Source organism: Paramisgurnus dabryanus, chromosome 8 (genome assembly GCF_030506205.2).
Source record: "Paramisgurnus dabryanus chromosome 8, PD_genome_1.1, whole genome shotgun sequence".
Taxonomy (NCBI): Eukaryota; Metazoa; Chordata; class Actinopteri; order Cypriniformes; family Cobitidae; genus Paramisgurnus; species Paramisgurnus dabryanus.
The window spans coordinates 37,911,490-37,935,792 of record NC_133344.1 but is presented as its reverse complement, the minus strand read 5'-3'; the positions used below and the strand labels follow the sequence as shown (position 1 = coordinate 37,935,792).

Sequence of the window (24,303 nt, the reverse complement as noted above, 5' to 3'; positions counted from 1 at the left end):
ATTCTAGAGGTTTAATTATTCTTTAGCATCGGGATCACTAGACGAGAGCTTAATAGCCTTATTTTTGTGAAAACCGACATTTCTTAAATGTGTTACCTGTCGTAGTTAGCCCGTGCGCATTCATTCCGACAAATTTTCCGTCACAAATGGAGAGAATATCAATTTGAAGTACTCATCGCTATATGCCCTATTTATTCCCTTCAAATATCAGAGCTGTGCAGAGAGTTGCGCAATTGTGTATCATTGCGTGACTGTGACCGCTAAAATACACTTGGAGAATAGAGCAATGAAAGCAACGTCATTTTCATTTTATCTGGAGTGAAAGTTTAAGCGGCTCCCGTCCCTAAGTGCCCTTCAAGGGCGCAAAAACGCAGTTTTGAATTCGACCATGCTCTCTCTCATCAGGCTTGTCTGTGCAAGTGCGATTCCAGGTTTTTAATAATACATTATTTTAGGGACTGATTTCAATGGGTTTTTTTTTTAATAATATTATTGGATTTTATACTAACCTTAATGCAGTATTTAATTGTATTTAAAATATGTGTATAACATCTGTGTGCATTTACTGACTGCCTTTAATATATTTTGTGCATGACGGCATTTTCCTCTAACGCAACATCATATCAACTTTATTCAAGACACAAAGGTCCATAGAGACAACACTATACAAAAATAAAACATACACACAATGTTCCATTAAATTAACATAATGAACATAATGACCAAGAACTTTAGATAAATGAGGGGTGATTTTTTTTTTACAGTGGCTTGGAAATCGTCTATTTTTGTTTTGCTCCCGCATAACAATGTAAACTGTTTTTATTATAGCCTATTGAACATAGATGCCGTCAGCTCTCGTTCAGATTTTTATTGAGCACGAGGTGACAAAATCGCTGGACAAAGATAAACTTATCAGGGAATTCTCAGCACCCAAACACAGAAAGGTGGATTTCTAATAAGGTTTAGGTGAAATCTACGCTCGCCGCCAGGTGAGCTGTCTACGGTGCTGAAAAAACGCGGAGCCCATCCTTATTTATAAGTTCGGTTCAGTGTCAGTCAGACACTTGTCTTGTTTGCTTTTGTTAAATAATTCAAGTTGAGGGGATGTTTGAGATGTTTTTTTTTAAAGTCAGCCCAGACAGCTGAAAATATACTGCGCAAATCAATTAAGCAGAGAATTTAGCGTCCATGAAAGGGCGAGGCAACTATAATTGTATAGTTGTAATTAAATAAGGTTGGATCATTTCTTTTGAGCTGCCTGTTCGTGAAGCTAAAAGTGCACGTAATAAAATAATATACCACTGATGCAAACCAACAGGAATCCTTGCTTTTTGCTCTATTATGCTTATGTTTTATGTGGGTAGGGCCTCCTATTAGTTATTGAAACGGGCCACCAGATGCTTAAGGCCGGCTCTGCTTGTAGGTCAGTTGAATAATGTTTCCTGCTTAATTCTCTTGTGATTTCTCCAATGTGTTCTACATTAAAAACTAGTTTGTAGTTTTTTCGTGCCTCGAGATTATGTAACTGCAACCTGATCTCACGAATTTCCGTGGCATAGTCACTACATTTTTTGAAAAAAATTTCGTGGCATTCTCACGGATCTCTGCATTTTTCCGTGGCCCTGCCACAGACTTTCTTTTCCGTGGCATTCTCATGGAACGGTTACTCAACTGTTTTGTCCTATTTTCTTACCATTGTCACTTCGGTTTAGGGTTAGATTTACATAAAATGACATCACTACCCAAACCCAACTCTAACCCCAACGCCAGGCGACAATTGTTTAAAGTTTAGAAAATATAAAAGAATACATCAGAAAAATACTATAAACCAATACTTAAAGGCAGAGTCCATGATGTTTGAAAGCCAATGTTGATATTTGAAATCACCCAAACAAACACGCCCCTACCCCAATAGAATCTGGACCTTCTGTTGATAGACCCGCCCCACACATACGCAACCCAGCATTTGATTTGATTTGATTGGCTATAAGTGTGTTTTGGTAGTCGGCCCGTTTCCTTCTCCAAACCGTTTTTCAAACATCGTGGACTCCGCCTTTAATGTTACATACTAACGGAAACACCAAATCTAACCCTAAACTGAACCGACGATGGTTTGAAAATAGGAAAAAGCAGTTGAGTAACCGATCCGTGAGAATGCCACGGAAAAATTAGGTGACTATCCCACGGAACTTTGTGAGATCATTTTGAACTGGTACAGGTGTGCTAAGGTAAACATGGTCACTATAATCTATCACTAGCTAAATGTTTATAATGTTTATATTGCATTAACATGTAATTGATAGGGAATGAGACAAAGCATATTTGGCGTCCGAGGGGAGGGCTCCGAGCTCAGAATATTACTCCAAACCCAGAGTACTCCCCCCTCTTTAACTGGGAGAGATGAACTAGCTGAGAGTAATAATGGTGATGGGGTGGAGGACTGTCACGGGACAAAGGTGAGGGACGGCTATTTATATGCACCTCTTCTCAATCGCTGATTGGTTGGATTGCATGACCATGCTCCTCCCAAACTTAGTAAATACTGTCAACATCATTTAATTAAAGGGCTGAATAAAGATCTAATTTTTTCCTCACATAAGATGTAAACTTTTTTAACTTATTGTAGAAAATACATTTTTTGGTGTTTAAAAAAAACTATATATATATATATATATATATATAAGAGTCGATCTTAAAGTCCCATAAATAGCACTCAAACATCTAATGTGTTACAGAGAGCTATTGTACCTTGTTGTTGTGTCAGTCCTGCTCCATATCCCCCTAAAAGCACAAAAAAATCAACATTAATATGATGGAGTGAAATGTGTTAGAGAGATTATATAGAGAATATTAAGAATCGGCTAAAACCATCTATCTTTATCTTTAGATTCTCTGTCAAAAAAAAACCAACTCTCTATGTTTACTGTGTTATACTTCATGAGTACAGTTCTAGTAGTGTATTGCTGTTCTTGTGTTGCTCTAATTGGTTCTATTATTATCTCATTTGTAAGCCACCTCTGCTAAATGACTAAATGTAAATGTATATATGGAGCAAATGATAAACTCAGGGTGTCTGAGGTTACTGCGCGTAACTGTAAATTAAAAGACAGACTCTGGATTGCTTATTGTTAAGAGGGATTTCTGACCAGCTGTGACCACCAGGATCTACTGTAGACGGAAATAACAAACTCACTCACTGAGCATCTGTACAGTACTATGATTACATAATCACTAATACATAAGAGCTTCCCCTTTGCATTATATTTGCACTTCACCACAATGCTGCTTTACATAGTGAGAGGATTTAAAACAAACTTCTCTTTCCAGTGCCAATGGCTCGTTTCTATTATATGATGACTAATAATGACTTTTTATATATGGTACAAATGTAATCAAACAAGACTTCCGGGTATGTAGGTGTTGCATCAGTCCTATAATAGTGAATCCAGGTTCAAAAATAATATATGTCACTTTCACGTATGTGTAGCGAGAGATGAGGAGGACGACATATAACAATAAACATATAACTTTAATACATAAATGAAGAGGATGACGGGCAAGTATACACACATGACATTCATGTAGGGGCTTTGTGTTTTGAGAGGTTGATAGTAAAGTAAGACTGATATTAAATTTACTTTCCTTATATTTTACTTTTGGTCTAAAACTAAAAATGCCATAAAATTTGATTAAAACATCTGATACTTTGTTTAAAATGAATTCTTTAGGTTCAATGCAATCTAAAGGGCGATTTATAGTCGTGCGTAGGTCCTACGGCATAGCAGCGACGGCGTAGGTTCCGCGTCGGTTTTCATTTATACTTGTGCGTCGCCGTCTGCGTCGACGTGCAAACACACGTGAAACCGCTGGTTGGCAGTAATCACGCGTGTAACCACAGTAGCAGCAGAAGTTGTCACAGAAGAAAAAGCTAAGCAAGTTAACCCACAAACGAAGGAATAGAAATAGCAACTTGTTGTGTATAATTTGAGAAGACCAGCAATGATGGAAGTAAATAAACAGCGACTTATGTTGCAGTTTGAGTTAAATCACTCCTCAACTTGGCTCATCTTTGTTTTCACCGTCTCAAACGGAAATACCTATGACGCAGTTTTTTTACCTGACGGGAGGGGTTCTGGTGGACCAATCACAGAGCTTGCGGTCCTCGTAGAGCCGACGCGCTGTTAGAAATTTTGTGAGGTGCGTGTCAGGCTACGCAGAGCTACGCACAGGCTACGGATAGCTACGCCGTAGGACCTACGCACGACAATAAATCGCCCTTAAAGGGCGTTTAATGAAAACTCACTAACTGCAGTACATTTCAATGGACGTGAAAGCAGAGAATGTCTGAGTGTACTGGGTTAGCTATGCACACTGTGATTGGCTCATCGCGTTTGGAGGCGTGGCTTAGCCATAGGTCAATTCTATTCTGACAGATATAATCTTTTATATTGAAAAAAATTAACATTTTGTGATACTATACCTGGATATGCCTGTGGGTATCCACCATATGAACCTGGAACTACACCACCTAAGAATGACAGATTTATAAATTGAGTCGTGAAACTGAATACTGAATGTATATTATTTGTTTACAGATAATGTTACTTTACAAGAGTACAACTTCCCCAGCCATGCGCTGCGCTCACAGAGAAAGTCATGACAATTTCCGTCATGACGCCTCTCAGGATTAATTTGACCATTATAATGGTCATGACAGGTAAATGTATTTGGTAAATGTACCGTTGTGCTGCTAATACATTCTGCAGCGATGCCATTATCCTGTCAGCCCTGTATGTTATTTGCCTTGTTTGATGTGACAGGATCATGGCAGCCCTATTTGTTGTCTTGTGTTTTTGCGGGGAAGCACATGGCCCATGTTTGTGTTTTGTGTGCCATGTGCTCTCCTGTCTTGAGTCTTGATCCTGCCCCCTTGTTTACTTGTTAATTATCCAATTATTAGTTCATGTCCTCCAACTGCTCTACAATTTAATGCCCTTGTGATTGCTGTGTAATATTGTGTATCTTAAGACACCTTTGTGTGTTCCTTGTCTTGTCCTGCTCTGTTTTGTTTATTATTTGGATAAATGTCCTTATTTGCCCCCTCTAGGGTTTTTTTTGTTATTTAATAAAGTTTTTTTGTTTAGGATCTGTGTGCAAGTGATCAACCCATAAACAGATGTAGGCAGGTGGAGCTGGGGGTGGAGGCAGGTGAATGTTAGAGCTCTGAGTATTAGATAAGACAACCGATATTATTCTGAGCTGATGTGCAAGATGATAAGCTGAAGGCAAATCACAAGACTAGATGCTCAGTCTGTAGAGTTGCCTGAACTAAATCATTTTGAAAAAACTTTAAAAAAATAAATGTCTTCGTCTTGCTATAAAAGGATTTGTACAATAAGAAATCCCTAAATTAAATGCCTTCTTCTCTGATTGAACAGTGAAGAATGAGTTATACACCAGTCCAGTATAATAAATAGGGTTCAATATAAGTAATAAGTATTGCCTCACCTGGCTGTCCATATCCTGTGCCCAAAGAGCCATAGCCTATTGATAAGGTAAGACATAGCATCCATTAGAGATCATAGTGTGGCATCAAAGAACATTACTATGCTGAAATTAATATTTACTGACCTGGTTTGGGTGGTTTACCACCAGTCCCGACACCACCGGTTCCATACCCAACACCTGCTGGATACCTCACACCTAAAGAGTTAATAATAACTCTGCAGATGATCTATTTTAATCCATACAGTAGCACACTTATTCATAGTTCACTTTTACCCCTAGTGACCTGAAGCTAAGTGCTTTATTCAAGAACCTCTGTGGTCATTTATGGGCTGCCGCTCCATGTAGTTTATTGTTTACCAATCACATATACTACAGCATTCACACTACCCCTTGAGTTTAAAAGAGTTTCCAATCAAGCAGAATAATATTATAACAAATAAACACAGAGGTATGCACAATGTTTGATTTACCTGTTCCAGGTATGAGACCAGCCCCACCAACTCCACCTACACCTGCGACAGTACCAGTCCCTCCAACACCTGGATCACAAACAATGCAAAAACATCATATCAGGCTGATATAAACCAACAGTTCACTCAAAAACAAAACTCTTATGAATAAGCTTTGAGATCTGACATAATTTCACTAAAAAATGCAAAACATTTTGGTTTGTTTTTCACACAAGAGACTGTCACATAAAATAATGGTGAGCGGGGGAACAAACTAACACAGGGTTAATTGTAACACAGCTACTTTACATATCTATACAGGGATGAGCAATCTGTGCTTTTTTCTCTTTTGCTGTCAGAAGATGTCTCTTGTGAATTTGTGAAAAGTTTTGATGTGTTTTGGTTAAGATACTGAACAAAGAGGGGTTTGGAGACACGTAAGTACATTTCTTCATCTTATGTTTTTCGAGTTGGCTGTGTAATTTATCAAATCCAATCCAGTCTTGTTACCTAAAACACAACAGCATTTTGAAACATGTCAGCAACTCCTAGTAACTGATAACTGGGATTGAAAAAAATTTTACACAGCGGGGTTAGTTGTCACACAGTGTTACAATTAAGCCTCAGGTATACAATGATAATGAAATGAAAACATGTAAATGTAAATACTATTCATCAAAATGATAACAATACAATAATACAATATCAGGGGAAATAAATGACAATTATTTTTGCAGCCCTTAAAAAAATCTATATGCATTGATGCTTAATTCAAAGATGGTTAGATGAAGGATCATGGATGGATGAATGTGTGGATATCTATCTATTATAGGCAAATTTTTAAACAATATCCGCCTTTATTATATAGACAGAATTTTATTTAATTATTTGTGTTTAAACTAAATCTTCTAGCAGGTGTTACAACAAACCCTCTGTTTGTTACAATGAACCCCACCTATGGGGTAAGTTGTCACGTTTACACTCCTGTCACTTTTGGCGTAATTGTACGATAACGGTAGGTCCCACAAACAAACTTTAAGTGTTAATTTGTAGTAGAGATGTGTGTGTTGATTGTGTAAAACAATTATTAATCTAACTTAAATATTTATGCCCTGCTCTCCTTTATGTTTCACAGAAGAAACAAAGACCTATGGATGAGTGAATGATACATACATATCTTTTTTCAATAAACAAAATTTGAAACCCTCAGATGTTGTCTGAATCATCTGAGGCAGAAAAATATACAGTAGTGACACACATTCATCAAACTAAACGGACTGTGGCAAACTATCTGACCCGGGGGTTTCAGCGGCTTGGCTCCAGGTAACAAACCAGTTCCAATTCCAGACTGTCCAACGCCAGTGTAATATGGACCTAAAACATCAGGGAAAATGAAACAAATCCTGAATCACTGCCTGCAGATAATATTTACAATAGTGATAGGGGTTAACCCCACCACGACCTGTTTAAAAAAGTACACTTTACTATCATGTAAAATACTTATTAACATTAATTCTGTGTTGCTACAGAAATTGTGGTTAGGTTTGAATCTGAAAAGTTTTCCCCACCGGCTCATCTACTAACTAGAGGTCAGGACGGACTATAAGAAGTATTGTCCTGGTATCATACACAATATAAGGATGTCAAAAAATATATAAAGTAATAACATATATGTTTGTAAGGGTAGTCCGAACTGTTTGACGGAGGAGGGCACTTTTATAGAAATCCTATTTCCTTTCAATAGGAGTCAGAAGATTGTTATACAGTAATGTTAGTCTGCCATCTAGTGGTTCATTTAATCAATGTAAAGTGGGAATATGGAACCATGGCCTCTGGTGGGGAACAATTTCTGACAGTCAGAGATTTAACTGCACTGAGAATGCAAAAGGGAAATTATGAATAAACCCCAATAAATTACATTGATTATAGGTAAGTAAATATGTTTTGTTTTTTTGCCATATGAGTTGTAAAATTAGAAGTGTATCTGTTGCCCATGAAATACATATTAAATGTTAATATATAAAGGTTAAAACTAAATATAATAAAAAATAAATGATATGTATAATGAAATACTTTACCTTGAGCAACTCCTGTTGCACCTACACAAAAATGCAGAGAATTGTAAAATGATAATGGAAACCAACAAATTAATACTGGGGCGGTATTTCAGACAGGGTTTAGATTAAAGCGGGGAATAGGCCATAGTTATATAAGGACATTTAAGTAGTCTTTAAAACATAACTTAAAAAAAAACATTAATGCTGTGCATCTTGAGACAAAACAATGACACTGAGATATTTTATTAGACTAGACTTAAGCCCTGTCTGGGAAACCGCCCCATAAAGTACAAGTTTAAATGCACACAACACTGAGCTAAATATTGTTTTTAATCCACCCAGAAGATCATTCTTCAGGTAACAAATCTAACAAAACAGACTGACAGGCAAACTGAAGTTCGGTTAATGTTGAGATCAGATGTAAAATGAGACGGGATTAAAGCGAGAGCTCAACGGGAATGACGTTCCTGCACATTCAGACAAGACATTTGTACATGCAACACAGTAGATCTTACTGTGCTCAGGGGCCTTGCCAGTTCCTACAATAGCCGTCGGTCCTGCCAAGAAACAACAGTTTGCACCTTCAACCCTTCTGCTTCAAAGACAGACTACAGCATAGAAGTGACTATTTCAGCTCAGGCCTTTAACATTGTGGAGGAGATGCAAAAAACCCCCGGCTTCAAATCAACATTTACTGGATTTACTGCCATTTTGATATGTTGTTGCCGTTATTGTTTTAATTAAATAAAACCTGTATCGATCGGAAGAGCCGCTAAGACGGTCATCGTTGGGACATTCTTTAGTTAAAAAGATGTTGGTTAAAGAGTTTGGTTAAAAGGTGATTTTTTTTCACATAGGTCAACGGGTTTCCTTTATTCATATTTTGCTAATAATTTAAAGGGAGACTTCACCCATTAGCATTAAGCTTTGTTTAGTTAGAACCCCAGTCATGTTTTTGAATGATCATGCATCATTCACTCGGTTTCCCCTGAGACAGGAGAAATACAGATTTCAGTGTTGCACTTCCTTCTTTCAATGATGTAAAAGTCATCATTTTGCATCATTGAAAGAAGGAACTCCAATGTCTTTGTTGAGGGAGTGAGACTACAAACACCCCTTTTCTCTGTCAAATAGGCACCAAATTCTAAATGTATGTTACATTTCGACTACAAATATGAGACACTTTCAATAAAGATTAATGTTTCTATGGGTGAAATGCTCCTTTAAGTGACAGGTGTCATATTTCATTTATTTTTCTCTGTGACATTTTTGCTGACAGTGCAATGTTAAAATATATTCTTTTATTGTGACAAGATGAATAAAGGTAAACTAATACAATTTTTGTATACCCTACATTTTATATTTGTTAAACCCAATCTCGCTCTCTCTTACTTAAAAAACATATGTCTTTGGATTGACGTAAAAAATGCATCAACTTGTTTTAAGTGACAGGTGTCATATTTCATTTATTTTTCCAATATCAATTTTTCAAAAAAAATGATGATTTTTCCAATAAATTTTATTATTCATCTTGTCACAATAAAAGAATATATTTTAAGTCACCCATAGTCTAATTACTAAAAATGTGCATTTTTTTACTTTGATCCAAAGGCACATTTTTTTGTGCAAGAAATTTAACTTTGAGAGAAACAAGATTCGTCCGGATTCGTCCGGTCGGGAAAAAATCACTCTTAGCAGAAGGCGGGTGAACACAGAGTGATCAGATATTAGAAGCGGGAGCAAATATGTGTTGAAAAAGACCTTGCCAGAGAAGAACAACCGCGCAGGCAAAAGATGAAAACACGTAAATGGAGTGTAATTCATATGGACTCTCCATAGAAATATACACTAGATGTAGCCTTGGAGCATGCGTCAAAACCACCGCCATTTTGAAACAGGGGTCTTGTCATGGGACGTAGCTAGGTATGCTGCTTTCTCCGCCTGTACTTCGAATTCATGGACGATGCCGGAGTTTTGTGCTGCGTATGGATGTTAGGGCTAATAGCACTATGTATTATAGTTAGAAAAAGTAGATAATATCATATAATAATATCATAACTTAAATTTTTTTCTGGACTCAATGCTAAATACATGTCTGACTGTTGGAACAAACCAAAAGAAATCCTTGAAAATCTCATTCATGACGATTAATGGTGATTTTATTTCCGTTACATCATTGCCTACAATGACGCTGATAGAGGGCTCCCCGGTTTCAAGATGGCAGCTCTATTTAAAGCATTCAGTCTACTGAACTGCCGTAGCCAAGGCGACATCTAGTGTACATATCTATGTGGACTCTAAATGAGCCAAATGGAATGGATTTGAGGAGACAGCAGCGTGGAAAATAAGGTTGTGGCTGAAATGCAGAAATTATTTTAATTTATCAGGGCATTCCTCTAGTGCAGTGCTTCCCAATCCTGGTCCTCGAGCACCCCCTCCCAGAAATTTTAGATCTCTCCTTATTTAAAACACTTGATTCAACTTATCAGTCTCCAACCAAAATGGTAAACACGTCTCCCTAACAAGCTGATAAGTTAAATCAGGTGTGTTAAAAGAATTGTCTACTCATTTTCAATATTAAAATATGTTATTACCTTAACTAAGAAGAGTTGATACATTCCTCTATCATCTTAGTGTGTGCACGTAAGCGCTGGAGCCGCTGCTACACTTCGATAGCATTTAGCTTAGCCCCATTCATTCAATGGTACCACTCAGGGATAAAGTTATAAGTGACCAAACACATCAACGTTTTTCCTATTTAAGACGAGTAGTTATACGAGCAAGTTTGGTGGTACAAAATAAAACGTAGCGCTTTTCTAAGCGGATTTAAAAGAGGAACTATATTGCATGGCGGAAAAGCACTTTTGGGAGTACTTCAACTCGCCTGAAAATCCGCTCCCCTTCTCCCTCTCATAATGGGAGAGGGAGGGTGTTACTGCGCCGAGTCGAAGTACTCCCAAAAGTGCTGTTCCGCCATACAATATAGTTCCTCTTTTAAATCCGCTTAGAAAAGCGCTACGTTTTATTTTGTACCACCATACTTGCTCGTATAACTACTCGTCTTAAATAGGAAAACATTGATGTGTTTGGTCACTTCTAACTTTATCTCTGTTTGATACCATTGAATGAATGGGGCTAAGCTAAATGCTATCGAAGTGTAGCAGCGCGCTCCAGCGTTTACGTGCACGCACTAAGATGATAGAGGGATGTATCAACTCTTCTTAGTTACGGTAATAACATATTTTAATATTGAAAATGAGTAGACTATTCATTTAAATAAGGAGACATCTAAAATTTCTGAGAGGGGGTGCTCGAGGACCAGGATTGGGAAGCACTGCTCTAGTGCAGTGGTCACCAACCCTGTTCCTGGAGATCTACCCTCCTGCCTTCTTTAGATCCAACCCTGCTTCACCACACCTGTCTCCAATTTTTGGGGTAGCCATGAAAAGCATGATTGCCATGTTCAGGTGTACTTTAGGGTTGGAGGTGAACTTTGCAGGAAAGTAACTCTCCAGGAACAGGGTTGGTGAGCACTGCTCTAGTGCCCCCTTCTCAAAATCTTACCCTGGAGGTCCAGAGCCCTGCAGAGTTTACAGTAGTTCCAACCCTGATCAAACAAACTTGCGCAAGCTAATCAAGGTCTTCATGATCACTAGAAAATCACAGTTAGGTAAGTTTGATTAGGGAGCTGAACCCTGCAGTGCTCCAAACCTCCAGGGTAAGATTTGAGGAACCCTGCTCTAGTCGAATGGATTTGACTGACGGCGCTTTGACAAGTGAACTGAAAAAGAAAAAGTAAGTGGGCTCAATATCATTGGTCTTAAAAAGTGTGTGGATCTTTTCACCTGTAACTTTCTTTGGTTTGAATATCTGAAAGTCTTGAATGTATAGTGCTCAATTTAATGTTTTCAGTAATGTTTCTTTGTTAAATCTCTGATCTCTTGACATTCATCTTCTAAAAATTCAGGACAGTAATACTATAGTCTATAGTTTAAAACACAATATTCACTGCACTAACACACACACACACACACACGCACACACTAACTTCCTCAATCCCTTCCGTCTGAGAAATCCCAGCCACCATTTTGTAGTTTATGCTGACAGACTCTCAAACCCTCACTCACTACATTTGTCAACATGATCCATAACAGCAGGATTAAAACAGTTATGCCATTTTACTTCAACCAGTTGCGCCTGAGCAACATATTGCACCTACTACAAGTTAAAAAAAAGTGGACATCTCATGCACAAGTGCCACACTTTCATGAAAGGGTCAGCAGTTACTGTCTCCCCCCTTATGCCCTTCACCACTTTAGATGTCTCTGTACATGGAGATGGTCTTGACTTGGACATTAGTGAACTATGAAACTTGTTTGAATAAAAGCAACTACTGCTCCCATGCATTTTATTACAGGTCAGCAATCGGTCATGCACAATCTGTATTTTTACCTGGTACAGCAGTCCCCTCAGGAGCCAGGGTTGGGAGCTTTGCTGTAAAATTAAAAAAAAAAAAATGATTCATGTGTATGTGATTATATTGTATCAGCAATAACAGAACACACATTATTTATTGTACCTGGTTTCCCAGTACCACCAGGAACAACAATCCCTGTTCCGCCCGGTACGACCACCACACCAGTACCACCAGGTGTCGCACCAGGACCGACTCCAGTGATCTCAGCACCTGCCAGACATTGAGAACTTATCCTTAGGCAGTAGAATTATACTCCAATCGTAAGGTTTAGCTTTGACAAATGAGAGCATCTGTATGTCAAAGCTATATTGGCATACCAGTTTTAGGAGGTTTGACTCCACCAGGATATCCTGCAAAGATTGAACTCAGTTTTATTCATATGACATAAGCTATGTCATTAACCCAAACTGGTTTATTTAAATATCAGTTACCCCCAATCCCAGCTCCTGGTGCCAATCCTGTCCCAGCTCCAATGACTGGTGCCCCTCCAGCTCCCGGCACTGTCCCTGCTCCTCCTGCAGACATCGATAACAACCAGGTCACAATTTAAATCTGTATGTGTTAGTATTCATTTGTTTTGGTATTAATATTAGGGCTATCGTTAATAATGCGTGAACGCAAATTAATTTTAATGGCACTAAATGTATTAATGTGTTATTAACGCAACACACAATTTCTGTTTGACCATTGGTCTAGCCAATAGGTGGATAAATTGGGACAGTTGTTGAACATCTGAAATGATCTTTTTTGTACGATTTCTAAGAGGTGTACCGTCCTAAATGCTTAACTAATACACAAAGGATGGTTGTCCATCCACTTGAGATTTTGGTTTGGGATTTAAACCATGCAGGAATGAGAAAATTAAGTGCAGGGCTTGTTTGATGTTAAAAAAGTTATTAAGAGAGATAACGTTTGGGACCTGATTGATGTTTAAAGAGTTATTAAGATTGAAAAGACTCGAGAACAATCTTCCTCGCTGACTGACACATCTTAAGCCCAACCCCGATATATAGACATCTACACAGAATTACAGTTTTAAAAATATCTGTTTTGACAATAATTCACCCAGATATAATCTGTATGGGATTGTTAGTTGAGGAAAATATCTGATGTGTAAATTATATTAGATCTGCATTACAGTAGATCTTAAAACTGTCTCAATGTCAATCATATAATAAAATAAAAAGAAATATATACTGTAACATGTATTGATATTGTTTTTGACTTTGTGTGCCAAATCTATTAGTTTTATGAGTGATTTTAAGGTTAGTTAAGTTTGCTGACGCAACTTCAAACAGGTGTAGTTCTGTCATTTTTCTCACCATATTTAGGAGGTTTAACTCCTGCTGGATACCCTGTAATAGCAAAGAATTCATTATAGTGATTCAAACTTTCATATCCCTTTGAGCTGTATAATGCATGCCATTCAAAAATTAGGGTTAATTCAGTCCATTGTAGTTTTTTGGATCATTATAACATTTGTAGTGTTCATATGTTCTGGTTTTGTTCAAGGACTTTTATTCTGCAATGGACCTTTAGTTTGAATTTGATTCCTTTGTTTCTATTTTGAGTTCCTTCCTGTCTACAAACCATATCAATAATAGTTCTCTCATCTTTTAGAAACTTCTGAATTAGAAATGTTGTATATGAGCATTTTATGAGGTTTTAAAATTCAAGCAGAATCCTCTGTAATCCATCTGCTTCTGCAGTGGAATGAATCAAAGCTCAGGCCTTAAACAATAATTTATTATCCATAACCCTCACCTTTCAGCAAGGACTACATAGTAAATGTTATATCACCAAGTTAAAATGTATTCGCTGATATAATTTATGTTTCCTTCAATTTCCAGATTGTTCATACGCATGAGTAGGCAGTTATATTTAATTGATAAATGTTTGAAAAAAGTGGTGCAGCTGTCTGGAAAAACAAAATTAAAGACACCTCCAGGTACGCCTCCAGGTACGGTGCCAGGGACAACTCCAGGAACACCTGCTAATTGATGTGATGTCTTATTAATAAACTTAGATTTCAGTTTAAAGAATATATTTGGCAACAGAATGTACGTGTGACTTTACTACTCACCGTATTTAGGTGGTTTTATCCCAGTTCCATATCCTGTGAAAACAAATCATCTTTTTATTTTAAGTTTAATATTACTAATAATTTGATTAGTGCAGTTCCACACCTAAATGGTCCTAGCTAATCCGGGGTGCGTTTCCCGAAAGCATTGTTAGGCAACTACTGTCGTAAGTTTCGTCGTTACTGACAAAGTTCAACGATTTGGTGTTTCCCGAAACCATAGTTCAAACAAACATTCGCAAGTTGCATCGCAAAGTTGTGTGGTTTGAACGACAGCTCTTCACCTGTCGTTAGAAGCATCATTCCTTGTTATTATAATATGTAGACTTAAGTTGATCATGCTTTTGAACAACATAAGCTAAAAACATGTAGTACAATCTATATCCATCATTCTAAATATATACACATTTTATTTTATGTCTTAAGGTTTGTAAACAGAATTAAAGTGCTGCATTTGAAACTGCGCATGTGCGCAGAACTACGAGCTTTAAGACCCTGGGGAATCCCTGGGAGGAGTGACATAAGAGGGAACTTGAGCGTGAATTAAATATCTTGAAAATAAACAACAGACGATGCAATAATCTGACATTAAAACGATTTGCACAGATTAATTACTACTTCACCTCCCACGTGACAACATCAACTATGTTGTTAAACCAACATGGTTCAAACGACGCATGTGCGACAAAGTTACTATGCTTTCGGGAAACAGTCGTGACAAGGTAGTTCGTTTCTCCAACTATGCATCGTACAATGTTGGTTCAGCAGAGACTTGCGTCGTTGTTCGGGAAACGCACCCCTGGTTTGCCTTTAAACTGACAAATACAGATTACTGCCACCTGCTAATACGTGTGAGTTATTTTCTCTCACCCAGGAACATAACGTACATGTTAGTCCAGTAGTGTGTTCAAGAACAAGTTTTTGACAAAGCTATTGCCGCTCCACCCATCCCTCTTCCCCCGATACGAAAAAGACAAAAGATTGAAAGATATTAAATTGTAAAATAATTCAAATAAGTGGTAGTTAAGCCAGATCACATTCGTTAAACTCACATTAAGCTGAAGTTCAGATGATCTTTCAATGCAATACAGACCATAGCTTGTAGTCATTTTAACAACTGTCTGGGTAATCTATAACTTTTACACTCATCATCTACTGCAAATCTCTCATTAATATGCTATTGTACCTTCTTCTCAATATATCAACTTGTTGCATACTTGAAGTTGGGTCAAGCATCTGTTCGATTCAAATTATGCAGATGAGATTATGTGTTTCCTATATTTTAATTAAGTTGGATCTCTTAGCATTCTCTGTCCTCTAACCCTAATCAAAGTCTGTAGGATTACTTGGAAATGACATTCATGTGTGGTTGATTTAGGCCCACCCTTGCTCTACAGAACTTGATTTAATGCTTGTTTAAACCATACTGCCAACACCAACAAATTGCTTCAATTGTCAATAAAGTCTGCAGATTATTATGCTCCGGACTAAAGCGTCTATAAGGCTGATCCCACATTGCTTTCTGAGGAACTTTGTTATTGATCTAGTCCTTTCTGTAACGCAGGTCAATGTCTATTCAAAGGCTACCTGTTTCCAGCTGTTGTCAAGCTGGGTGTAAGCAGTAATTCATTATTTTTGAAGCCCATCAAAGATCCTAGAAGGGACGCATATTGTATTACAAAAATTTCCCATTTCTCATCTGGGTGGCGTAAGCTGCATGTGATAGTCATCATTCTATAATGTAGTGTTAAAATTGATCATCTGGCTACAAGTAAAAAGTATATCAAAGTGGACAATTGTCTAAGGTACATCTTCTAATCCCTTCTAATATCAAAATATGGACAGGGCTGAGACTAGAACCAAAGGGATACCATCCCTTGGTTCTAGTCTCAGCCCTGTCCACATTTTGATATATTTACAACATCTTTGATAGCAAACGATACAGTGCATGTATTTTCTTTCCCTCTTAACAGGAATCTGCTGATTGTGATTTGGTCCACATGGTACAGTGGCTGTGCAGACCACTCATCAACTGTATTGTCATACTGGTCTACCAGGAACTTGGGATAGAGTTCGATGACTACAGCTGCTTCACAGACAACTTCACAGACAACACTACAAAGGCCTCCAAGTAATGCTAATCTATGCTTTACAACATCTAGAAAATCAAACCTTTGCTATCTAAGCATGTTGCACAACTCTTTGTCTAGACATACTCTCTAGGCTAGAATAGAGAAATAAAACAATGTTAATGTAATAATTTCACCTCCAATGGGATATCCTGTTCCTATTCCAGCTCCACCTGGGACTCCACCAGCTCCACCAAATCCTAATAACAGCACAAACAAAACCACTTTATTTTATTTTTAAGTCATTTTAATCAGAAAATTGACTGCAGTTTGTTCCAGCGAGCTGCGTCATGTTATTTGAGTATCAAACATATATGTTAATACCTGTATGTAAAGGGAAAATAAATGTTCTGTTAGGCAAATGTGTACAATGCATGACATACAAACACATAGATGCTTTTAAGTATATATGTTCCATTTCTATATGGCTGAATTATGATCATAATAAATAGTTTGTTATTGGAAAGGAACTTGGCTTCCAACTCTCACCAGGCACTGAATTAGAAATAAATGACCACTAAACCAACCATACTCCACAGTGTATTATATCCAAGGGGTCTGACCATAGCTCCAGTTCCATGGGCCATAAAACACAAGATTGTTTCCCATACTGCAGTCTCTTACTTATTCACAATTTAAGTTACTTTAAAGTCATACAAATCATCAATGGATGATTTAACACTGCTCTTTGAGAGGTATTTGTGCTTACCAGGCAAGGCACCAGTTGCACCTCCTGGTAGACCACCAACACCACCCAAACCTTAAACAAAATGTTTTTTTAGAGCATTTTAGGGCCATAAAGCGGTTTTATTTTTTCCATAATCTCCTTAAATACAATACCATATTTAAAAGCCTTAGCACCAGCAGGATACCCTTAAATACAAAAGCACAAATTGTTTAGCGTAAAGTCAACGTAAAAAATTGAGAACATTTACTTTCTAAATACATACAGGTATTTTCCAAAGTGTAATGAGTTTATCTGCTACTGAATTATTTTTTTATTTTCTCTCATCCAAGCAGATTAATTCTGGTATGTAGCACCCAATTTTTACAATCACCAAAGTCCCAGTCTGCTCTTTCTGTAACTGAAACCTAATTTCACCATAAAATATGACAGGCTATGGGATAAACTGAGTAAAATATCTTTTTATATTTAAAGAAAAAAAAATGCACAAAAAAGCCATGCACAACAGTCAAACCTATTAAATTTATTAAGGATATTAAATTTATGAATGCTATTGCTCTTTAGTGTAACAGTGAGTACCTCCCCCTCCAGTTATTGGCACTCCTCCTGGAACAGCACCTGGTACTCTTCCTGCGCCTCCTCCTGGAACTCCAGCACCTCCAGGTACTCCTATAAAGATAACAGATCCTTTACACATTCTGTATGTATTAACAACTCAAATTTAAAAGAATGATCTGTTACAGTACATTCCACTGTAAATGTCACAATAAATATTTTTTGTTTACATGGCATTCCCTTTGCACTTAAATGATTTGTGATTTAACTTATGAAAATAAGTTATTCATACCATATTTAGGAGGCTTGGCCCCAGCTCCTAGTCCTAAAAACATTTCACTGTTACAACACATAAAAAACAGAAACTAAGAAGATTGACATTGCAGCTTTAAACTGATATAAAATTTACCTCCAGCCCCAGGAAGTCCTCCAATCCCAGTAACAGAACCATAACCTGGGATGACACCGCCCCCTGTTCCCACTCCTACAGACATGATACAGGCACCCGAACAGTATCACATTATAGCTACAATGTTATGTATTGTCAAGTTCATAAGATGGAGGCCTCTGTTATTACATTTAAACAGAACACATTCTTAAATTTTCAAGTGCCAAATGTTAAACTTTCTTGTGCTATTGTTTATTATGTTGCTCACTAGTTTACAAGCTCTTGCTCTTGTCTAGACCCCATAGTTACGTTTTAAAGTTAACAGCTGAGCTGATACTACAATGTGACGTGAAAACCCTGTCGATCACAGACTGGTAAGAGAGAATCGTCACTACCAGCATCATGAAATTACACTTTGGGAACGTGATCAGTGTGCACGACCCTGAATAATGTGTGACACTAGTCTGTATTTTATGTCAATGAGAGATGACATCACAAGTGATGTTGAAACCAGAAGGTATGAATAGTGAAGTCAAATAGATTATACTAGTTTCTGATAAATAAGGCGGCGCTACAGACATGAGGAGTTATGTCTATGAAATGAAGAATCTCGTTCTCTATCTTAGGAAACAGAGGTTATAGTCGCAACTGAGGCATTACCTTTCGAGGGCTTCAAGGTCGCCAAGGAGGTAATAGCCAATAAAAATTCAACTTGAGAAACAGATGCTTAACTATCTCTACCATTGGGGCCGCAACTAGATCTGAGGACTGGTTTAAAACAATAGATATGAAAGATGCATACTTCCACATCTCCATCCTTCCACAAAATCAGAAGTTTCTGAGGTTCGCTTTTGGGGGCAAAGCGGCCCTTGCTCATTTGAGACTTCAGGGGATCCATATATAATACATTACATAAATGATTGATTGGTGTTAGCACAGTCTCAAAAGTTGGCAGTTCGGCATCGAGATGTTGTCCTTGGCCATATGAAAAATTTTGGGAACTGGCTAAAAAACAAAAAGAGCAGCCTAACCCCCATCAAAGAACATTATTTCTTGGGGTGATGTGGGATTCAGTGACGACAGTAACATCTGTCTGCTTCGCACATCGAATCGATCCAGACAACAATGTCCAGGATCATATTAATTCACATTTAAACTGTGAGGTGTTTTCCAAGAGTATTGGAACTAATGGCAGCAGCATGAGACCTCTTCAGTGATGGCTAAAGAGCAAGGGTTTTTTGGGAACCCATTCCATATGATCAGGGCTACATGCAGAGGTCTTCAGCTTCGTTCCTTAACTATATGGAAAAAAATGAGTTTCTCAAGTAATATCTGACCTTGGGTGCATTGTCACAGGAGAATGGTGACAACAGATGCATCCCTCATGCTCAGCAAGAGGGCTATGGATAGAGCAACGTCTCCATTGGCATATAAATTGCCTATAGATGTTAGCAGTGTTTTAGGAAACTCTTATTTCCAGTTTTCAGAGACATCATGTTCTGGTCAGAACGGACAATATGTCGGTGGTCACACATAGAAATCACCATGAAGGCCTGTGGCCTGAGACAGACTGGCACATCGTCCTTCTGTTGAGACCATACTAGCGCTCCCTCTACCAGGAAACTTTATACCTTAAAGTGGAGATCAATTTCTTGTGCATTCTACACTTAGGGTATATACAGCAGCTATAGCTCACTCCCCTGTTCCTGAGAGTTCTTTGCAGGGCACCCCTTAATTTTTTGTTTCCTGTTTAGAGTTCCGGCTTGGGATCTAACTGTTGTTCTGAAGGAAATTAACATTTTGAACTTGCATCTCCTCTGAGATTGATTGAGATGCCTGAGATCTAATATTGGCCATATAGGTCAATTCCTTCTTTGAAACTATAAAACACCGGATGTAGAACCCGGTTTGAATCTTGAGGGGAACACACTCTATGGCCCCTTTTTCCAAAAGATTCAAAACTTCTTCCTTTAACACCCAAGCCTTTAAGGGGTCTACCTTTGTGAATAAAACCCATTTGAACCTAGGAGGATGAACACTGAACAGAATTCTGAACCCCTTTCTTCCTTATAGTGGGAGAAGCCACTGTGTGAGATAAGGTCATTTTCTCCACTCGGGAAGAAAATTATTTAATGGAACCAACCTCTTGAGGTTGGATTTGGATGTGAGGTGTGTTAATCTGATGTCCTGAAGTGAATGATCGGCAGGAAATGTCTGATTTATTTTTGCTACAGTATTTAACAGGTTTGTTGGTTCGAAAACACTTATGGGTAAAAACTGATGAACCTGCATACTGGAAACCTGATATGATCTGTTTGACCTCCCTATTTATACCTTCTGCTTCCGATGTGACTTGTGACGTCATCTCTCATCGCCATAAAAGAAGACTAGTTTCAAACATTATTCAGACGTGTGCATGCTGATTGCTCCCCCAAAGTGTCATTTCATTGTAAAGTTCCCTCGAAAGGTAAAAGTTTTTGCCAAATATGTAATATGTTTTTTTTTTGTCAGATATGCCACATATTTCATGTTTGTATTAGTTCATGTCTTGGCTCTCTACAGTACTGGAGTGTAGTGCCTGTAAATGTAATTGTGCACTGTTGAAATGTTTCTCACATTCATCCCCTCCTAACAAGTCTAGGTTTTTATGTTTATTTCAACTCACCTCCTGCTCCAGGGTACAGTCCTCCAACTCCAGCACCCCCTGCTCCACCCAAACCTGGCACAGCAAAGAGAAATCCATTACCGACTTACTGGACACTTGGACTCAAAATTAACCATTCTGGTTTGTTCAAAGTTCTATAAAAATAAAATAAACTATTACCGTATTTGGCTGCTTTGGCTTGAGCCGGTGTAAGACCTTAGACAGAAAGCAAAGAGGAATACTTTAACAGACTCTTGAGTTTTCATTATGCTAAAATCTATAATCAAAGTAGTGCAAGAAAACGTTCTATATTCTATACTTCATCCGACTTTGTCCCAAAAGCACTGGGGCATATTTCTCATCAGAATGGCCCTCATTTTGGGAGGTAGGACATGTCATCGAATCAACATTCTTACTGGTCTTGGTACAATACTTTGAATACTCTGTTTCATTCAGATTTTGGTGGTCAAGAAAAGGGTTGGTTGAGCTAACCCTGAGATTTACCCAACATTAGCACACATGTCAGTTTGGGGCAACTCGTCACCTTCTTTTTACAATGGAAATAGTTAACCCCGGGTTATTCTAAACCCTGGGTTATCTGTTTCACAAATCACACTGTTCGTACTTAACCAGGGGTTTAGAGATAACCCTGGGTATTCATAATCTGACGTTTCACTGTGCATTACTAAACACTAGGTGAGCTCTCTGAAACCCTGCTCCTACACCTGTCTGTAATAATCAAGCAACCCTGAATATCTTTATTAGCTGCTTCAGCTGTGTTTAATTTGGGTCATAACATTCTAACCCTGTTTTGTTTCACACTGCGTGCATTTGGCACCGCAATGCAGGGATAACCCCACAAAAGCAGGGCTAGCAACAATCCTTTTCCTAGGGTTAAAAGCAGGGTTAAGAATGAAGATAACCCAGTGTTTTCAGTGCAGTGTGAAAAGCACTAGAGTTAATATTTCCAGGTCTTGTGTGAATTAAAAAATTAAAATCAATAATAATCAAAATTAAGTTCTGTTCTTTTTTTCAGATAATCTAGTGTGACAATTTACCCACGGATGGGGCAAATTTTCACAAGTGAACATTCTCTATTAAACAGTCTACAACTTTGTTAGAAAATAAGATATGAAAATGTAATGAATACAACATAAGTGCCCAAGAATTCCTTCTTTCATTTTGTATGAGATTTATACCATTGTGATCTATGGTTCTCAGTAAATGTTAGACAGTGTGAAAAGTGTGACAACTTACCCCGCTCTCCCTATGTGGTTGGGAACTTGAACAATATTCTTAACATTGATAGTTTAGGTTTAATATTGGAATTAGGAATGTGTATTGACAAGAACATTATTCTAAAACCAACAAATGACATTGAACCAGGAACATGTCTGTCTTGTCCAAATCAAAGATTATCACCTACAGTTAGTGTGGAACAGAGACTGGAAGGGCTCAATTAGGAGAGAGGTATTTTTGATCAGAACACCATTCACTCAGAGGTTTATTTGAATCATCTGGATATATTGTCAGTTATTATAGACAATCATGATTTGTTACCTCCTGTGCCAGGATAGACTCCTCCAGGATAGAAGCCTCCAGCTCCTGGCACAATACCAGAACCAGGTACAATCCCACCAGTACCTTATCAAAAAAGTTTAGATTTTTTTTAATTGTGTTCTGAAGACCAGGTACAATAAATTGATTGTAAACAAACTTCATTGCACACATTTATAATTTAGTACCTGCTCCAGGAACAAGTCCACCTGTTCCTGATACACCACCAATTCCAGGACCGGCCCCTAATCAAACCAAAACATGAGACTCAGAAGCCATAATACAATGTACTATAATACAATATTCTGCTAATATGCTTACCGTATTTAGCTGCTTTGGCTTGAGCCGGTGTAAGACCTTAGACAGAAAGCAGACAGGAATACTTTAAATGACTTTTGAGTTCCATTTACAGTAACTTACATACTAAACTCCTTTTTACTAGAATTTTTATATTCTAGATATCACCGACTTTGTCCCAAAGGCAATTAATGTGAACATGCAACCTGATGGCCTTGCAGTGACTGAGATGTCTATAAAATAGTCATTTTATAATTCAAACTGTGCAAATGGGTTATGGTTGTGATGCACTGGGACACATATCCCATTAAAATGACCATAATTTTAGCAAGTAGGACTTGTCATTGAATCAACATTCTTACTGGCACTGGTTATTACTTGACAATTAAACATTTAGATTTTGGTGATCAAGAAAATGACTGGGATGTGGTTGGGGACTTGAACTGCATTCTTAACATTAATTTTTCATTATATGGATAGTTTAGGAATGTTTAACAATATCATTATTCTAAAACCAACAAGTGATATTGAACCAGCAACATGTCTGTCTTGTCCAAATCAAATATCACCACCAAAGTATGGAACAAAGGCTGGAAGGGATGAGGGAATCATTTAGGAAAAGGGTGTTTTTGATCAGAACACCATTCACCCAGAGGTTGGTTGAATCATCTGGATATATTGTCAGTAATTACAGACAATCTTGATTTGTTACCTCCTGTTCCAGGATAGACGCCTCCAGGATAGAAGCCTCCAGCTCCTGGCACAAGACCAGTGCCAGGTACAATCCCACCAGTACCTTAACAAAAATGTCTGATTTTAAAACTGTGTTCTAATAAATGAATTGATTCTAAATGAACAGCATTGTACACATTTATAGTTTTCTACCTGCTCCAGGAATCAGTCCACCTGTGCCTGGTACACCACCAATTCCAGTAGCACCAGGACCGGCACCTAGTCATACCACAAGATTACACTTAGAAGCCAAACATCATGTGCTATTAACTACTGTATGTGTTTGCTGAGATGAATTATGTGTTGATAACATGTGTTAATAAACTGTCAATAATTTACAGATCCTCATAATACAACAGTCTGCCAATATCCTTACCATATTTAGCTGCTTTGGCTTGAGCTGGTGTAAGACCTTAGAAAGAAAGCAGAGAGGAATACTTTAAATGACTCTTGAGTTGCCATTAACTTAAATGTTAAACTCAATCAATGTAGTGCACGAAAAATGTTTCATATTCTAGAAATCATTGACTTTGTCCCAAAGGCAACTTATGTAAACCTGCAACCTTATGGCCTTGCAGTGACTGAGATGTCCAGATGTGTCATTTTATAATTCAAAGGGTGCTTATTTGCTCAAAATGGGTTATGGTTGTGATGCACTGGGCACATTTCTCCTAAGAATGGCCCTGATTTTTGCAAGTAGAACATGTCATAAAATCGACATTGTTTTTGGTCCTGCTACAATACT

At 37.8% G+C, this 24,303-nt stretch overlaps 1 protein-coding gene across 13 annotated transcripts in view; it reads right to left on the bottom strand.

Annotated features, from left to right (window-relative positions):
* Positions 1 to 24,303, bottom strand: part of elna (elastin a) — a 77,456-nt gene that overhangs the window by 3,467 nt on the left and 49,686 nt on the right. For 4 of the 13 annotated variants that reach the window (XM_065281751.1, XM_065281754.1, XM_065281740.2 and 1 more), the window contains 29 exons: positions 23,935 to 23,970; positions 23,712 to 23,777; positions 23,539 to 23,622; positions 22,851 to 22,886; positions 22,718 to 22,774; positions 22,533 to 22,616; positions 21,153 to 21,188; positions 20,994 to 21,047; positions 18,350 to 18,424; positions 18,233 to 18,265; positions 17,965 to 18,054; positions 17,541 to 17,573; positions 17,410 to 17,460; positions 16,838 to 16,900; positions 14,575 to 14,607; positions 14,434 to 14,484; positions 13,814 to 13,846; positions 12,923 to 13,006; positions 12,809 to 12,841; positions 12,594 to 12,701; positions 12,467 to 12,508; positions 8,530 to 8,571; positions 8,036 to 8,056; positions 7,254 to 7,331; positions 5,979 to 6,047; positions 5,632 to 5,703; positions 5,509 to 5,544; positions 4,481 to 4,528; positions 2,749 to 2,781 (listed from right to left, as the gene is read on the bottom strand). In XM_065281751.1, the coding sequence (XP_065137823.1) occupies positions 2,749 to 2,781; positions 4,481 to 4,528; positions 5,509 to 5,544; positions 5,632 to 5,703; positions 5,979 to 6,047; positions 7,254 to 7,331; positions 8,036 to 8,056; positions 8,530 to 8,571; positions 12,467 to 12,508; positions 12,594 to 12,701; positions 12,809 to 12,841; positions 12,923 to 13,006; positions 13,814 to 13,846; positions 14,434 to 14,484; positions 14,575 to 14,607; positions 16,838 to 16,900; positions 17,410 to 17,460; positions 17,541 to 17,573; positions 17,965 to 18,054; positions 18,233 to 18,265; positions 18,350 to 18,424; positions 20,994 to 21,047; positions 21,153 to 21,188; positions 22,533 to 22,616; positions 22,718 to 22,774; positions 22,851 to 22,886; positions 23,539 to 23,622; positions 23,712 to 23,777; positions 23,935 to 23,970 (1,581 nt within the window). The remainder of the gene's footprint in view (positions 1 to 2,748; positions 2,782 to 4,480; positions 4,529 to 5,508; positions 5,545 to 5,631; positions 5,704 to 5,978; positions 6,048 to 7,253; positions 7,332 to 8,035; positions 8,057 to 8,529; positions 8,572 to 12,466; positions 12,509 to 12,593; positions 12,702 to 12,808; positions 12,842 to 12,922; positions 13,007 to 13,813; positions 13,847 to 14,433; positions 14,485 to 14,574; positions 14,608 to 16,837; positions 16,901 to 17,409; positions 17,461 to 17,540; positions 17,574 to 17,964; positions 18,055 to 18,232; positions 18,266 to 18,349; positions 18,425 to 20,993; positions 21,048 to 21,152; positions 21,189 to 22,532; positions 22,617 to 22,717; positions 22,775 to 22,850; positions 22,887 to 23,538; positions 23,623 to 23,711; positions 23,778 to 23,934; positions 23,971 to 24,303) is intronic. The other 9 variants (XM_065281741.1, XM_065281743.1, XM_065281745.1 and 6 more) reach the window with 9 other exon arrangements.